This window comes from Myxine glutinosa, chromosome 6 (genome assembly GCF_964187855.1).
Source record: "Myxine glutinosa chromosome 6, kmMyxGlut1.1, whole genome shotgun sequence".
Taxonomy (NCBI): domain Eukaryota; kingdom Metazoa; phylum Chordata; class Myxini; order Myxiniformes; family Myxinidae; genus Myxine; species Myxine glutinosa.
In genome coordinates, this window is record NC_136266.1 from 188,838,588 (window position 1) to 188,855,171 (window position 16,584).

Consider the following 16,584-nt stretch of genomic DNA (forward strand, 5'->3'; position numbering starts at 1 on the left):
GTGTTTTAGTTTAAGCACAGCGATATATATAAAACGGAGCTGTAAAGCTCAAAAGTGTTTTATTTTAAGCACAGTGATATATATAAAACACCACGTTTTCTCACGCTATAAATATGGTTTATTGTGATACTTGCGAGAAGGAAGTAAAATATTATAAACAACATATTCTCACCGCAAAACATACATACAACATTTTAAACAAACTTTCCCCTCTTCCACCTGAAACAAAACACTGTTCTACATGTAATAAAAATATCCTCAAGAAAGGCTTCAAAATACATCTTAAAACAAATCTACATTTATCAAATTTTATCACAACTAAAAACTCTGATGGAGCATTCAAAGGACATATTAAAATAAGAGTCTTTAACTTCAAACCTCCTGAACCAGAGTCTATAGTTGATGCTGTAGAAATAGTTAAACCTGCTGTTCAAACGTTGATTGAAAAAACACTAAAGGAAATGAAACCACTTAAATTTTATATGGGAGTAAAATTAGAAATGACAAAGGATGAAGGAGTTATAGATGCACCATACATGAGAACTGAGCCACACTTTATATCTTCATATCAAGATTTTAAAACATCAGGAGTCTATGATGAACTTATTAAACAAGAGCAAGATGTGGATAATTCAATCGTAGGAAGTGGATTCAATATAGGAAAAATTATTTACATAGACATTCATATTCTTAAATCAGATCCTCTAAAAGCTTCTTCTTACATTGATTTACCCAGTGTTATCAAAAATAGAAAAGCAGTTATCAATATCAAAAATAAAGACAATAAATGTTTTCTCTGGTCTATTTTAGCACACTTACATCCTCCACATTTTCATGATGAAAGAGTATCTCATTATAAAAAATATGAGAATACATTAAATACGAAAGATCTAAAGTTTCCGATGACTTTAAATGATATTCCTAAATTTGAAAAGATGAATAATTTATCAGTTAATGTTTATGGTCTAACAGAAACAAACAACATTCAGGTTTTAAAGCTTTCTGACAATTGTAAACAAACTCATATTAATCTTCTATATTTTAATTCAGACGAAAATTCACATTATACATACATCAAAGATATTGCTAAATTAATAAAACCACAAGTCTGTAAGAGAACAAATAAAATATATATTTGTTTGCGTTGTCTTAACTTCTTCAATTCACAAGAAAGATTAGATAAACATTCAAATTATTGTGGCGAACATAAATCAACGGTAATCAATATGCCTAAAGAAGGCTCAAAGATCACATTCAAAGATGAAAATAAAAAGATCAAACATCCATTTGTTATATATGCTGATTTTGAAAGTATTTTAGAAAAAATTGATACTGCTTCTCAAGATCCAAAAGAATCATACACAAATAAATATCAAAAACATACTCCTTGTGGTTTTTGTTATTATATCAAATCATCCGTTGGTGATAAATATAACAAGTTAGAGATGTATAGAGGCTCAAATACCCCAGAGGAGTTTGTGAAACGACTAGAAAAAGACTGTGTTCGATTAACCAAGATAATGAGAGAAACCAATAAACCAATGTCCTTAACAAGTAAAGAAAAAAGGGAATTTATAAAAAACAATGTCTGTCATATTTGTGAGGAGAAAATTGGTAAAGGTCTAAAGGTTAGAGACCATTGTCATCTCACTGGTAAATATAGAGGTCCGGCTCATCAAAGTTGTAATATTAATTATCAACTCCCCTCTTTCATTCCTGTCTTTCTTCATAACAACGCTCATTATGATACACATCTATTTATCAAGGAACTCTCAAAGACTTCTGGAAGTATCTCAGCAATTCCAAACACGGATCAGAAATACATTTCATTCACAAAAACAATTCACACATCTCCTATTACTCATATCAGATTTCTTGATACATTTAAATTCATGGCAAGTCCATTGGTTAACTTGGTTCAAAATCTAAAAGAGTTTCCATGTCTTTCAGAGTATTTTTTAGATAAAGATTTTCTAACACAAAAGGGAATTTACCCCTATGACTATATGGACTCATTTGAGAGATTCAATGAAACACAACTTCCTTCAAAAGAAAATTTCTATAACAAATTAAATAATAGTCATATATCTGATAAAGATTATGTACACGCACAAAATGTTTGGGAAAAATATAACATCAAGAATCTTGGCGAGTATCACGATTTGTATCTCAAAACTGATGTGCTTTTATTGGCCGATGTATTTGAAGCCTTTAGATCTGTTTGTCGCACTGGATATGGATTGGATCCTGCTCACTACTACACAGCACCTGGATTGGCCTGGAGTGCGATGTTGAAAATGACAAAACAAGCTTTGGATTTGATAACCGATGTTGATATGCTTTTGATGATTGAAAAGGCAAAAAGAGGTGGAATTTCACAAGTCTGCTCGAGTAGATACGCAAAAGCAAATAACAAATATCTTCCAAATTATGATCCAACGAAAGAGAGTTCTTACTTGATGTACTATGACGCGAACAACCTGTATGGCTGGGCAATGTCTCAGGCTCTTCCTTATGGAAAACTTAGATGGGTAAAGGAAAAAGACTACAAAAACGTTTTACAAGATGTATGTATCTCTACACAAAAAGAATTGGATGAAGAAAAAGTTGGTTATTATTTTGAAATTGATTTAAAATATCCAGAGGAACTCCATAACCTACACAAAGATCTCCCATTTGCTTGTGAGAAAGCAAGTCCAAAGAAAGAATGGTTGAGTGATTATCAACGATCGTTTGATATCGGTGAATCAACAGAAAAATTACTTACTACATTATATAACAAGAAAAATTATGTTCTACACCAAAGAAATTTGCGACAATATTTATCAAAAGGTCTAAGAGTAGAGAAGATCCATAGGGTTCTAAAGTTCAATCAAAGTCATTGGTTAAAGGGGTACATTGATTTTAATACACAAAAAAGAACAGAGTCAAAAACAGATTTTGAGAAAGACTTTTATAAATTGATGAATAATGCGGTCTTTGGTAAGACTATGGAGAATGTGAGGAAAAGACAAAATATCAGACTATCAACATCTTGGGAACAAGCATCAAAATTAATTAATAGACCGAGTTTTACTCGAGCTGAGGTCTTTACTGAGAACTTTTGTGCGATCCATTTGATTAAAGAGAGTATTGAAATGAACAAACCTATTTATATTGGAACAACAATTCTTGATTTATCAAAGTCATTAATGTATGATTACTTTTATAATAACTTGAGGAAGAAATATCAAAATGATGTTAATCTACTTTATATGGATACAGATAGTTTTATTTTGAAAATTAATACCAACGATGTTTATTCAGACATGAAAAGAGACATTAATATCTATGACACGAGTAATTACAGTCCAGAGAGTGAGTTGTTCTCTTCTAAAAATAAAAAGGTGATTGGAAAGTTCAAGGATGAATTAGGAGGAAATGTTATGAGTGAATTTGTGGGATTGAGGTCAAAGGCTTATGCTTATAAATACATTGTGAATAACGTTGAAAAGACTGATAAGAAGTTAAAAGGTGTAAAGAAAAATGTTATTAAAGAAACAATAAACTTTAAGGATTATTATAACTGTTTAACAACAAAGAAAGAAGAGTTTAGAAAGATTAATGGAATAAGAAGTTATAAACATCAATTATATTCAGAAGAGATAAATAAGAAAGCATTGGGGGCTTTTGATGATAAGAGGTTTATTTTAGAAAATGGAATTGATAGTCTCCCTTATGGTTATATAAGTATATAAGTGATAAGATATATATATAAGTGATAAGATATATATAAGTGATAAGATATACATAAGTGATAAGATATATATAAGTGATAAGATATATATAAGTGATAAGTTAAAAAGGGGGGGGGGGGGGGTTGGGGATTTTAACGGGCTACCGCCGCCTTTTTTACTATTATATAAATGATAGAACCAAGTATCAACCAGACTAAAGAGTGGAGGTGTAATCAACCTTGGTATATAAATGGAAAACATAATGAATGTGAAAAATATCAAATAGGTATAATTGAAAAGGCAACTGGTAAAAAAGTTCACAAAACAAATAAGAGAATTAATTTAAATACCGGTGAATTGGGTAAAAAAGATGGAAATATTTTTGAGTGGACGGAAAACTTTGATGGTTGTCAGGAAAATATATACTTTAATTTAAAAATGGTATGTGGCACTGGAGGCGCTCAAGCAAGAACATTGAGGGAGGTTTACCATTTTATCTTAGCTCAGTTAAAATATCTTAATAAAGAACCAAACTCAAACATATTTTTTGTTAATATATTAGATGGTGAAGAGAGTTGTAGGAGAATTAAATTATTTCCCACGCATAAACAAATATTTGTAGGGTCGTTGTTTGAGTGGGTTATATTCACCAGATGATATTAAGAGTAAAAGGTTAAAAGGTCCATGAGGTCAGAAGGATCACAGGTGTTTAAGTGGTCTAATGAATAAAGATAACATGTCAAAAGGTTAGAAGGTTCGTAAAGAACAGGGTGAGAGAAATATAGGTGTTTAGGGGCAATGAGGGAGGGAAAGAATTAATATGGAAGTGAATGGGTCAATGTTTGAGTGGGTCAAAGATTAATCTGCCAGATGATATGTAGAAGAAGGATGATAGGTCTATAAGAGAAAACAAATATTTGTAGTGTTTGAGTGGTCTAATGAACAACATTAAGGATAGGTACTACAGACAAAAGGTTCATAAAGATGAGGGTGGGAGAAATAGAGGTGTTTATGATTTTTGAAAAAGACAAGGGGGTAAATGACATTAGATAGGGATTTCCCATGTTAAACGGAGGTGTCCCAGAAGCAACATTATTACACTACTGTTCTCTGACCAAATTGATTAATAATTTAATTTTTTTATGATTATTATTTATTTATTTTCATTATTAATCATTTATTTATTTTCTTTCTCATTTGGCCAATATCTCAGGCACGTTTTGAGCTGGGAAGCTAATATTTGGACATGAGTGACCAAGTGATGTGGCTATCAAGGATATTTTTGATTTATTGATTAATCATTTCATCTATTAATTATTTATTGATTAATCGATTAATTATTTATTGAGTAATCAATTAATTATTTAATTTTTTATAAATGACTTATTTAATTAAATTTCTAAAAGATACATCTTCGGATGAAGCACTAGTGGTTTAGTTATGCGATTGGCCAATTGATTATGAAAATATTTTGTGATAATCTTTTATTGATTTTAATTATACAATTAATCAATCAATTAGTGTACACCCCTCCCTCCCAATGCAGCCTTAATGAGCTGCACTGCGGTATTGCCGGGCGCCGGAGGCGCCCCGGCAATGCCGCGCTGCAGCATATTTAATTATTTGGCATGGGGCGGTGTACTTTGAATGTATGTGTACTTGTTGTACACCGCTCCTTTCCTATGCCATCTCCAGGCATTGCAAATCGTCATTGACGGGCACCAAAGGGGGCTCGGCAGTGACGCACGCTGAAAGAGAGTACTCAGTTTTCACTCTGGTTTCTTTCTTGTTTGTTTGTTTTCTTGTTTGTTTGTCCGGGCGATATCTCAGCCATCCTTTGAGCTAGGAAGCTGAAATTTCGGCACAGTAGTGAGCAAGTCCTTTGTCAAATACGGTATTTTTTGTTTTTTGAATAATCAATTAATTGAGGAGTTATTTAATTATTAGCGTTTAATTAAGTACTTATTTAATTAATTAAATTTCATTTCTCTTCTGACCATTATTAACTCAGGCACCTTTTGAGTTAGGAAGCTGATATTTGGACATGCCAATGACCAGGTGATTTGGCTGCAAAGGATATTTTTGATTTATTAATTAATCAATTAATCGATTAATTATTTAATTATTCGATTAATGACAAAAAATTTTTTTTTTTAAGTTACAGATTCTGATGAAATAGTGGTAGTTTATGTGTTCTCTCACCAAATTGGTTAATAATTTAATTTTTTTATGATTATTATTTATTTATTTTCATTATTAATCATTTATTTATTTTCTTTCTCATTTGGCCAATATCTCAGGCACCTTTTGAGCTGGGAAGCTAATATTTGGACATGAGTGACCAAGTGATGTGGCTATCAAGGATATTTTTTATTTATTGATTAATCATTTCATCTATTAAGTATTTATTGATTAATCGATTAATTATTTATTGAGTAATCAATTAATTATTTAATTTTTTATAAATGACTTATTTAATTAAATTTCTAAAAGATACATCTTTGGATGAAGCACTACTGGTTTAGTTATGCGATTAGCCAATTGATTATGAAAATATTTTGTGATAATCTTTTATTGATTTTAATTATACAATTAATCAATCAATTAGTGTACACCTCTCCCTCCCAATGCAGCCTCAATGAGCTGCACTGCGGCATTGCCGGGCGCCGGAGGCGCCCCGGCAATGCCGCGCTGCAGCATATTTAATTATTTGGCATGGGGCGGTGTACTTTGAATGTATGTGTACTTGTTTGTTTTCTTTCTTGGTTGTCCGGACGATATCTCAGCCATCCTTTGAGCTAGGAAGCTGAAATTTCGGCACAGTAGTGAGCAAGTCCTTTGTCAAATACGGTATTTTTTGTTTTTTGAATAATCAATTAATTGAGGAGTTATTTAATTATTAGCGTTTAATTAAGTACTTATTTAATTAATTAAATTTCATTTATCTTCTGACCATTATTAACTCAGGCACCTTTTGAGTTAGGAAGCTGATATTTGGACATGCCAATGACCAGGTGATTTGGCTGCAAAGGATATTTTTGATTTATTAATTAATCAATTAATCGATTAATTATTTAATTATTCGATTAATGACAAAAAAAATTTTTTTTTTTAAGTTACAGATTCTGATGAAATAGTGGTAGTTTATGTGTTCTCTGACCAAATTGATTAATAATTTAATTTTTTTATGATTATTATTTATTTATTTTCATTATTAATCATTTATTTATTTTCTTTCTCATTTGGCCAATATCTCAGGCACCTTTTGAGCTGGGAAGCTAATATTTGGACATGAGTGACCAAGTGATGTGGCTATCAAGGATATTTTTGATTTATTGATTAATCATTTCATCTATTAAGTATTTATTGATTAATCGATTAATTATTTATTGAGTAATCAATTAATTATTTAATTTTTTATAAATGACTTATTTAATTAAATTTCTAAAAGATACATCTTCGGATGAAGCACTACTGGTTTAGTTATGCGATTAGCCAATTGATTATGAAAATATTTTGTGATAATCTTTTATTGATTTTAATTATACAATTAATCAATCAATTAGTGTACACCTCTCCCTCCCAATGCAGCCTCAATGAGCTGCACTGCGGTATTGCCGGGCGCCGGAGGCGCCCCGGCAATGCCGCGCTGCAGCATATTTAATTATTTGGCATGGGGCGGTGTACTTTGAATGTATGTGTACTTGTATAAATATTCTATCGATCTGTACAATCATGTTACATGTGAAAGAGGGATTTGTTTGTGAGGGCAGTTAGTCTCATATAAATATTCTATCAATCTGTACAATCATGTTACATGTGAAACAGGGATTTGTTTGTGAGGGCAGGTAGTCTCATATAAATATTCTATCAATTTGTACAATCATGTTACATGTGAAAGAGGGATTTGTTTGTGAGGGCAGGTCGTCTCATATAAATATTCTATCAATCTGTACAATCATGTTACATGTGAAACAGGGATTTGTTTGTGAGGGCAGGTAGTCTCATATAAATATTCTATCAATCTGTACAATCATGTTACATGTGAAACAGGGATTTGTTTGTGAGAACAGGTAGTCTCATATAAATATTCTATCAATCTGTACAATCACGTTACATGTGAAACAGGGATTTGTTTGTGAGGGCAGGTAGTCTCATATAAATATTCTATCAATCTGTACAATCATGTTACATGTGAAACAGGGATTTGTTTGTGAGGGCAGGTAGTCTCATATAAATATTCTATCAATCTGTACAATCATGTTACATGTGAAACAGGGATTTGTTTGTGAGAACAGGTAGTCTCATATAAATATTCTATCAATCTGTACAATCATGTTACATGTGAAACAGGGATTTGTTTGTGAGGGCAGGTAGTCTCATATAAATATTCTATCAGTCTGTACAATCATGTTACATGTGAAACAGGGATTTGTTTGTGAGGGCAGGTAGTCTCATATAAATATTCTATCAATCTGTACAATCATGTTACATGTGAAACAGGGATTTGCTTGTGAGTGCAGATGGTCTCATAGAAATGCTTCCACTCCCAAAGAGAATGGTTAATGAGAACCACAATAAAGCTACAAACGAGCCACGGTTATCAACAATAATTACTCCATGAAGTGCCCGTTGTGCCAGAAATCTGTTGCGACACAACGTGGGCACACTTGCAATGCACCAGACACTACCGGGGTGTGGACAATCCTGAAAACTCGTTCACCTGCAGTTTTCAGGTAACCGGAAGCCCAGTACGTCCAACAAGCGCCGTGTTGTGACAAAACTCGTCAGATTTCCATCCTCATGATGCACGGGCCTTCTCGGTGGTGGTCCGGGCCTGTGGAGACGTCACTGTAATACGTGTGCATCATCGTCTGTTCTCGCAAGCCTCTCACTATTCTAACCCCAACACTTTCGGCCGCTGCCGCGTCATGCTCCGAGCCCACAAGCCTCGCACTGTGCTCTGGACCCCGCAAGCTGGTGCCACACAAGACCGCTTTTGTGGGTTTCTGGATGAAGCACACCCACCCTGCCCAGTCAAAAACAGAGCGGGCCCAATAAAACAAACTGCTTTTTTATGGGTAATTTTTTCTTTTTTTGAAATCTTAAACCAAGGCGGTTTGCTTCGACTCGCCAATGTGGCACACGATGACCCCAATTCCACAAGTAGGCCAGAGTTAGGCAAACAGGGCCGTTTGTGTGTGTGTGTGCAACCAGAACCCTGTGTTACAGATTCAATGTTTCTTAAATGGTAAGGCATCTGCTTGGGCTCGCTGAAAAAGCAGGGAAACATTTAAATTCACTCTCTATATACAAAATAATGTTGACACTTCTTCTCCATTTCTTGTTGTAACTATAAACAGAGTTTAAAAGGCAAACAAACCATAGAGGGAAAAAAAACACAGGTCGGAGGACCTGGAATTGAAAAGAGTTTATTTGCAGGTTTTTTTTTTCCTGAAAGTTGTGATATAAATGCATTTATTGTTCGATATCATAAATCTCTTTACCTCCTGATTTAATCAGAAAAAGATCAGTTTTTACAAGGCCATGTTGTAGCACACCATGCTCACTCCATCGAGCAACTTCAGGAGAACCAACCCATCACACCATCACCATCTGAGCGCCATTGCATTTCCAGTACTTCGGCTGACAATCTTAATCTTCGTCCAAACACCAAAAAAAAATTTCTGCAGTTTATGCATCAATTGAGAACACATCACGGCAGGATTCCCAGTTCTTAAATAATCGGTACGGTATTTTAAAAAAATGAAGCAGGCCATCGTCTCACACTGGCGGACGAGGCATGCGTAAGCTGGTGTAATACAAAACAAGGGTTTAAAAAAATTAAAGTTTCCCATATGAGGGAGGATGAATGAACAAAAACAAAGCGGTTCATAAATTATGATTTCAAATTAAATAAATTAAGGGACCATCAAGTAGTACAGCTGCGGAGCAAACAAGGCGCAGGCAGGGCTGACATTAGCCCGAACCCTTAAAGCTCGATGTTGAAGTTCCTTCTCAAGGACACGTGCGCATGTATGTGTGTGAGTGTGCGTGCGTGTGTGTGTGTCATTGAGTGGTGGAATGTAGAGGGTGCATCACATGACTTCCTCTACATTGGGAAGGTTCATAACACCGAGCAAACAATGTCTGTACAGTTCCGGATTAAGGCCGCGCGATTGTTCAAACGTCGGACCTCGCCTGCTCGACAGATCCTTTTTTTTCCAATATACATCTTCCCACAACTGGCTTTTTAAAAATTGTATATCCTTACAAGCAACAGCCATGAATGTTATCCCTCCTTTCCCATCTGCACCATCAATAAACACCTCCCAAACTTTCCACTGCATACAAATGAGTCAATGCAAATGCAGGATATCAAACTCTGATGATGGACCATTTTGCAGGGTTTATGATGATCGCCATACTTTGCATTCTCACTCAGGTAGAAGACTTGAAGGATGTTCCTGTACGTCTCAGCTCTCCTCTTCATCTTCATCAACAAATGAAAGCAGACTGACATTTCTTTTTACAATAGCTTTCCCTTGTTCTCCACACTCCTTTAGCTTCAGATTCATGTCTGCACTCAGTTCCCCTTTCCTGCTAGCCTCAGTTGCAAGCCTCTGCCGTTTGCTTCCTGTATTCGCTTTTATGCCAGCTCCTTCTTCTGCTCCAGAAACTCTCTTTGATGGTTTACGGAACAGAATTCTGCCATCAGTTGCGACCTCTGTGAAATAAAAAGGGTAAGGCATCAAAAACACGCTCTTCTTGGTTCAAAAGATTAACGAGGTTCAGCAAGTACGAGGTTCAGCAAGTACGAAGTTCAGCAAGTACGTAAAGCCATTTTCCTCCATCCATCATTCCATTTCTCAAAATCACATGTTGTACCTTTTCCTACAGTATGTTGTCGTTTTGTATTAATGCTCTATCAAGGATTGTTAAACCTCAGGAAAAGACCGTCAGTATAATTTGTTTAATGTACATTTTTACATTAGTGGTGCACAGTTGACAATGTCATGGGTGGGGCGACGGAGGGGGACGGAGGTCGATCAATGATGGTCATTCATTCATTCATACCAGCAGAGTACCCACCATCTGGGTGGGTCGAGTTCACATTACTTGCTGAAAAAAGTACAGTCTTTGTTTTGCAAGAAGACTATGGATGTTTGTGTGGTGTGCGCCTAAAAGGTTCGAGGTGGTCTAAAGGGTCTAATTGGTATGTTCCAATCGTAGTTAGGGTCCAAAGGGTCTATGGGGTCAAAAGGGTTTAATATCTCAAAGATGTAAATGTCTAAGGCTTTAAAAGTATCTCCAATGGTCTAAGTGGTCTAAAGCTCTAAATGGTCAGGGTCCAAGCAGTCTAATGGGGTGTAAAGATGTACTCGTATTTAACAAGTATAAAGGGTGTTAAGGTCTAAGGGGTCTAAAGGGAGTTAAGGTCTAAGGGGTCTAAAGGGTGTAAATGGTGTAAATGGTGTTACGGTATAAGCAGTCTAAATGGGTGTAGATATTTATTTAACAAGTCTAAAGGGTCTGAAACGTGTGAGGGGTCTAAAGGGAGTCAAGAGACTTAAGGAGTGTAAAGGTCTAAAGGGTCTGTGGAGTCAAAAGGGTGATGTGGTCCAAAGCATCTTCAAGGTAAAAGGGGTCTTAAAGGGTCCTAAAGTTTTTATTGGGTCTAATGGGGTCTATAGGGTCTCAAGGTATATGGGGGTCTAAAATATGTAACTGTATAATGGCATCTGAATGAATGAATGAATGAATGAATGAATGAATGAATGCATCTAAAGGGTCTAAAATGTCTAAAGGGCTTTCAAAGGTTTAAGGGGTCTCAGCAGTCTAAAGGGTCGAAATGTTTAAAAGGTACGTTCCAGCCTTCCAAGAGTACATAATTAATAGACACAGTCATGGTCTACTGACGTTGAAACGGAACATAATTACCTCTGCCACCTAAGGTGGATGTAAGTTATGTTTTCACCTTTTATACAGGTTCCATACCTATGGGTCTAATGGAGTCTCAGGGGGCAATAAGTATATAGGTGTCTAAGGGATGTAAATGTCTAAAGGCATCCAAAGGGTTGAAAATGTCGAAAGGGTCTTCAAAGGTCTAAGGTGTCTGAGCAATTAATTTTTTTTTTGTATACTCTGTCGAGGTTGTACAAGAGTTAACACACAGGACATATAACAAAGGGAGCAGCAGATAAGAGGGGGCGAGAGAGGGAAGCACCACAGCAGGAGGGAACAGGGACATCAGGAGATCTGTGGAGGAGAGAGGGCTGGGGAGGTGCACACTGGATAAACAAGATGGACACAACAGGGGATTTCCGGAAAGAAAACGGATTTTGAAGGAGGTGGGTTTGGGGTGTATTAATGGGGGTAGAAAAGCGGATGGGTGAAGTAAAGAGATGGTGGTGAACAGGTGTTTTGTAGACCTGGAGGGAATAGTGGGATTGAAGAGAGTGAGAGAATTTGTTCCAGAGGTGGGAAAAAAGAGGAATGAAAGAGTGAAGGTGAGCAGAGTCTTGATTTTGGTAGTTTCACCAGCAGAGGGTTGCTGGCAGATCTTGTGCGTCCTGCACGAATGTTTGGGGGACAGAGCACAGAGAGAGCTGGGGGAGCTAGGCTGCAGAAGAGTCAGTGGAAGACAGAAAGACCACCAACCTGCCTGCGGTGAGAGAGTGAAAGCCCCTTAGAATCAGCTTCATTGCATGAGTTACCAATGATTCTATAAGCTTTAGTTTCTTCAGCGTGAAGCCAAGCTAGGTGTGAGGCAGGAGCACCGGTCCAGAGGGGAGAGCAGTACTCCATTGAGCTGCGGATGAAAGCCTTGTATGTGGTGAGGAGCTCAGGTGTGCCAAGGAAGGACTTTGCACGACGGAGGATGCCCAGTCGGCGACTGGTTTTGGAGGCCAGCTTGGAAATGTGGTTTTCCCAGGAAAGATCATGGCAGATAGTGAGACCCAAAAGCTTGAGTGACAGAACTTCTTGGAGAGGATTGTTGAGAAAGTAGATGGGAGGGTTGTCCAGATGGTCTTTTTGGAGAGACATAGTGAGAGTGTGAGATTTGTCAGGATTGACGTACATCTTCCACTTGTTTGACCAGTTTGTGATGTTATCCTCGTCTGCAGAGAGTGAAGAGTCTGCTACCTACCAATCCGAGGGTTGAGATATGGAGCGGCAGAGAGTGGAGTCATCAGCAAATAGATAGAGAGGATTTTCCAGAGAGTCGGAGAGATCATTGATGAAGACCAGAAAAAGCACAGGGCCCAGAACACTGTATTGGGGAACTCCAGCCTGAACAGGAAGGGGGAGATGAGAGAAATCCATTCAGGGCCACATGTTGACTGACAGAAGAGGAAGTCTGTCAGCCATGCGTGGAGGTTACCATGGATACCATAAGAGGAGGGTTTGGTGAGCAGGGCGGGGTGCCATTGTATTTACAGTGCATTGCATGCATTTACAGTTTTGTAACAGGTCATATACTTTGAAATAATAAAAACAGGGTTCCTCAGGTGTGAATTCATGATAATTTTTTTCTGCAGATACAGGACAATCATATAAAGCATTTAGCATAAAAAAACGCTTATTATCAAAAATATCCAGGGTTGGGCTATTTTCATGTACCTTTCTATTGTACGATATGGTCGGACATTCTATGGGCAAATCAACATGTACACTGCATACTATTTCAAATGTCAACTTCATTTTTCTTGGACCCTACCCTCCTTTGTTTCTGTGAGGTGGAATGGTGGCTCATTGTTGAATGCTTCTTGAGTGACATTTTCCAATGCAAGGGAAAAAAATCTTATCCAAATGCAGCCAGACCGTATTTTCATACAACGAAGCTTTGAACAGGTACCATCCAATGCACGCTATGTCGGCATGCATGCATAAGAATGTATATTCAAGGCTCAAATTGCAAGAGAGTAGTTATTAGCAATATGGCTTCAAAGGTGCGATGGAGGGTTCCTCGCTATACATCCACGATACGTTCAAGAAAAGTTGGACTTGAAACAAAATTATGGATAGCAGGGAATTTTTCGATACAAGAAGTAGTGTGATTAAGGGGAATGAGTTCAAACACTATGTTTACGTCTTAAACAACACCACTCAACAAGCCTAGCAATCAAAAATACATATGAAACACACAAAACAGAAAAAAACAATAACTTAAACAAATTTAAAATCCAAACACTTTTTTATCTTACTTACAATACCTTGTAACTATTTTATAATGACAATTTAGCAGAGTTACACACTGAAAATCTCTAATCGTCTGTGAAACTGCCTGCACCAGTCCTTCGCTCTCTAAATTATCCTTCCCACTGGACCACATGGTTTCCCCCACGGACCCAGGCTCCAAAATTTGCGCCAGCACATGCGCTCGTGCCGTGAGACCCGACGCTCGTGCTGCGAGGCCCGACGCTCGTGCCGCGAGACCCGACGCACGTGCCGCGACCACACGGGACCTCACAAAGCACTCCCAGTCGCCATTCCCACTACTGCTGTCACGCTCATTTCGGCCGTGCCTGTAGCACAGGCCTTGTCACCCGAACGGCATGTCTTGCATGCTGAAACCACATCACACCATGCCGTCTGCCCAGCCCTCGTATGCATTCTTTAAAATAGTTTGAACAGTCGTCGTCGGCAAACCAAGATAGTGAGTAATATCGGCTGGTCGTTCACCATTCATATTTTGTTTCACTTTGTATAATTTGACATCCAGATTTACACTACGTTGCTGCTTACATGCAGGTTCACCCTTTTCGTTACCACTTTGTTTACCACTAATTATTCAACGACTACTGTGATAAAGTAAACAAAGTTAAACATTACATTACAATATTGGACAGTATGTGACGGCGTTAATTCCAACAATGCACAGCATGACATAGAGAGGTGAAACGCAGCATGACATAGAGAGGGAGAGGACACAGTGCATTGTGGGGTGAAACGCTGGGAAGCTGGTACGTAAAGCATTGTTAGTGGGGCGGCTTAGCCCAAATATTCAAAAGAATTGTGCATTTTGTGATACAAGCACCAAATTTGGCACACTAGTAGACTATCATATTATGAAAAGATCTGGATATTGGGCCATCTCAGATTCAGAGATTTGATTTTTGCAAGATTTGCAGATTTTGCAAGCTGTGATTGCAACACCAGGGATGGCCGACTCCTTCCTACGAGCTGCCCACGTCACCCGCACAAGAAGAGCTCATCAAATCACTGCAGCGGCACTGCACATCCTGCAACACCGTGCGTATGAACGCCACTGTATGACATATGCTGATGATGCAGAAGACCTGCCTGAGTTCGAAGACTGGTGTCACCAGAGAGGAGAAGACATTCCCAACTTTCAGTACTGGGCAACTGTGCTGGAACTAGAGATGTTGGTACTGGTCTACGTGCGTTCTCTGCGGCAGGCTTCATTCACGACGTACCTTGATGCCCTGACCGAACTGGTCCCATGGTTCCATGCCTTAGACCACACACACTATGCCAGGTGGGTCCCTGTTCACCTGAGGGACACGGTTGCACTCCCAATGAAGCACCCAGATGTAGCCAGAGAATTCAGGGCTGGCAACTTCACTGTACAGAAGACGAAGAAGGTGTTCTCTTCGATCCCAATCGAATCGAAATCTTGCAAAAATCAAATCTCTGAATCTGAGATGGCCCAATATCCAGATCTTTTCATAATATGATAGTCTACTAGTGTACCAAATTTGGTGCTTGTATCACAAAATGCACAACAGGTTTGCTATGCTGCTACACTATGTGGGTGGGACGTCTGGTAACTGTCCAATGGACGTTGGTGTGGGAAATTGTTGGATGCATAATGAAAATGTTCCGAAGTAACTTATGGACTTGTATGCAATACCACGGATAGTGGAGAGACTTGGAGTGGAGACCCCATACCTGATAATGTGTAGATAAAAGGCCAAAAAAATAAAGGGGTGGCAAGCACAGCCCGATTAAAAATAAATAACAACAAGGAGAGCAAAGGGAAACTTTGCTACCACTTTGGTGTGGAGGTTACAAAGTGCATCCTTTTTGTTTTTAGAAAATTCTAATCAAAATGTCTGGTGGTTATGGACAAAAGCGGTGTGTGAACAACCAGCAATCTGCTCTGAAGGATAATGCCAACCATCATTTATCAGAAACTCTCATGAATCAAGCCACCAACCAGGATCCTTGGCACCTTGCTTTTCAATCTGAGCCTGCTGTGCCTCTTCTTGAGTGAGATCTCCAGCCGCTAGCACCACCACCTGTACATGAAAGATTATCTAAAAATTGGATTTCATGATTAGTAGAATTCAATAACTAGATGAGGACTGGAAACGTCGCTGCATCATGCTGGCAAAAGAAAACAACACAAAAAACAAAAACATATATTTATAGGTTGAGCAATCAAGCATTGCAGCAATTTTCATCCAAATTGGTTCAATCGAATTATGGATTGCTCCAAAATAACAATGGAAATAAGAACAATGTTTTGATGTTAAATAATTATCGATATTATAATATGCTATGGTGATTCTGTCTGTCTGTCTGTCTGTCCGGGGGTGTGGCTTACTCCGTTTACAGAGTAGCTCCACCCATTCTTGGAGAGGCTTCATAAAAACAAATATCCACCATTTTATTAACTCAAATAGCTTTGAGGCCTGTTTAGTTAGGCCCATGCTGTCTTTCTCTCTCTCTTTCACAGGTTTATTTCAACTCAAATTCGATATATCATTTCATTTTTAACAGTCGCTAACATAGTTTTAGACTCGGTTGAAAAAAACCGGGAAGAAAATCCCATGAAAGTTTCCGTTTATAGAACGAAATGAATTCTCAAAGGCCTGCAAAATAAAGCCCATTCATTGAG

General features: G+C 37.6%; 2 protein-coding genes across 3 annotated transcripts in view; both read right to left on the reverse strand.

Annotated features, from left to right (window-relative positions):
* Positions 1–8,742, reverse strand: part of LOC137429050 (uncharacterized) — a 60,835-nt gene extending 52,093 nt beyond the window's left edge. Inside the window, exon 1 of the mRNA XM_068119068.2 lies at positions 8,440–8,742. The gene's annotated coding sequence lies outside the window, so the exon portion shown is untranslated. The remainder of the gene's footprint in view (positions 1–8,439) is intronic.
* Positions 8,743–9,132: 390 nt separating this feature from the next.
* Positions 9,133–16,584, reverse strand: part of KIAA1143 (KIAA1143 ortholog) — a 57,763-nt gene continuing 50,311 nt past the window's right edge. The window contains exons 3-4 of one of the 2 annotated variants that reach the window (XM_068119070.2): positions 15,916–15,982; positions 9,133–10,443 (exon numbers count right to left, since the gene is read on the reverse strand). In XM_068119070.2, coding sequence (XP_067975171.1) covers positions 10,193–10,443; positions 15,916–15,982 — 318 coding nt within the window. In that variant the 3' untranslated portion in view covers positions 9,133–10,192. Of the gene's footprint in view, positions 10,444–15,900; positions 15,983–16,584 lie in introns of both variants that reach the window. The other variant, XM_068119069.2, reaches the window with a different exon arrangement.